Below are 1,483 nucleotides of genomic sequence, written 5' to 3'. Positions count from 1 at the left end.
CAGTCTGACAGGCCTATAGTCAGTCATGGAGACAGGCTAAGCAGCTACTCAGGGCTGCTTCTAACCCTGACTTTTTGTGGCTGTGTATGTAGCGTGAGAGATGTTTAAGACTGTTTTAGACACTTGTACATCCGACCAAGTAGCACAAAAATAGGACATTTCACTCTGATGCTCAGTCGCATGTGATTCTTGCCGGTACTTGTTACAGATCTGAAATTTCAGCCATGCAATGGCAAGGTTTGAAATATAAACCTGACCCAAGTTGTTTCCGTAAGAATATTGAACAAACATGCAGAAAAGCACAAGGACTTCTCTCATAATTCACCTGAGACAGGGCTACCCTTGGGTGTTGCACAGCTCTGCTCCAGACAGGGCGTCTGCATTTACTTATCCTCATTTTAAACTGGTAGATTGATTTTTCCACAAGAAAATCCCCCATCTCAGCAAGCCTCACTGTACAGCACACTAGCCCTGTGCTGGCCTTTCGAGCAATAGGCAGCCTGTTGAAGATGTTCCATAACACGATTCCTACCACAACTTTATCCCTGAGGTAGAAAATGACATCTTTGCTGTAATATTCTCCTTGCTTTGGAACTTGAGGCATTGGTGAAAGGCTTGGAGAAACGTGAACTTCTGAGGCTACTGCTTCTGTTTCACTCTCTGAACCCGTACCTGTCCCTAACGCAAAGCTATGAGGTCTCAAACATCCAGTGCAGAAAAAAGCAGCAGCTATTTGCCTGTGGTGGTGAAAGCAGGCCAAAGAGCAGGGTTCTGTAAGACACTGAGGTGTTTTTCTTTGAGTTGCGTCCAGCAAAAGTTTTGTTTCAGTAACGCGAGGGTGACGCAATCCTAACATGAAGCCTAACACTGACAATTCCCAACTTCCATCAGCAAATGCAAAAGCCAGAGCAGTCTACTTCTTCCAGGCAGCATATACAAATTAAATGTCTTAGATCCCCACACAACCTGTTTTGTCCAAAACCTGGTCTTTTTGTTGCTATGGAGGAAATGAAGCTTCACTGGGAAAAAAAGTTTTAATTTTGGTAAATCAGTTCCACAAGGTCTTCTTGGAGGAATGTTACGGATTAACCACATTTTCCTTTCAAAGCCAGCCTTTAAAGCTTGGTCGAGGAAAGAAGCAAACAGAGTGATGTCTCCTAGTGCTCTACAGGGAGATCACACTGACTCTGTGGCCACTACACAGAGCGAGACACAAAAACTTCATGTGCGCAGACGGCTCCCAAGCACGATTATAGCCCTACCTGATTGCTCCATCACGCTTTTCGGTGTGTCTTTTGCTCTTGCTTTAGCAAAGACTCCTACTTTTGGCAAACTACTGTCAACAAGGCCAATGGTTTCATACCCTACATTAGGACCCAGATCACTCCAAGGAATGAAGAGGGGAAAAAGAAAATAATTTGTAGCATTAGGGAGAGAAATACACAGCAATTGTGTTGGGTTAATGGTTGGACTTGATGATCTT

The 1,483-nt window shown here is 44.1% G+C and overlaps 1 protein-coding gene across 1 annotated transcript; it reads right to left on the bottom strand.

The window, feature by feature from the left end:
- Nucleotides 1-454: 454 nt before the first annotated feature.
- LOC104628857 (apoptosis-inducing factor 1, mitochondrial-like) lies at nt 455-1,384 on the bottom strand (the record flags this gene model as incomplete). Its single annotated transcript, XM_010297571.1, has 2 exons — nt 455-678; nt 1,263-1,384. Coding segments are annotated over 2 exons (346 nt in total), but the record flags the coding sequence as incomplete, so codon positions are not given.
- Nucleotides 1,385-1,483: the final 99 nt, after the last annotated feature.

The sequence above is a fragment of the Phaethon lepturus genome, unplaced genomic scaffold (assembly GCF_000687285.1).
Source record: "Phaethon lepturus isolate BGI_N335 unplaced genomic scaffold, ASM68728v1 scaffold1542, whole genome shotgun sequence".
NCBI lineage: Eukaryota > Metazoa > Chordata > Aves > Phaethontiformes > Phaethontidae > Phaethon > Phaethon lepturus.
This window is presented reverse-complemented; position numbering and strand designations above follow the sequence as displayed.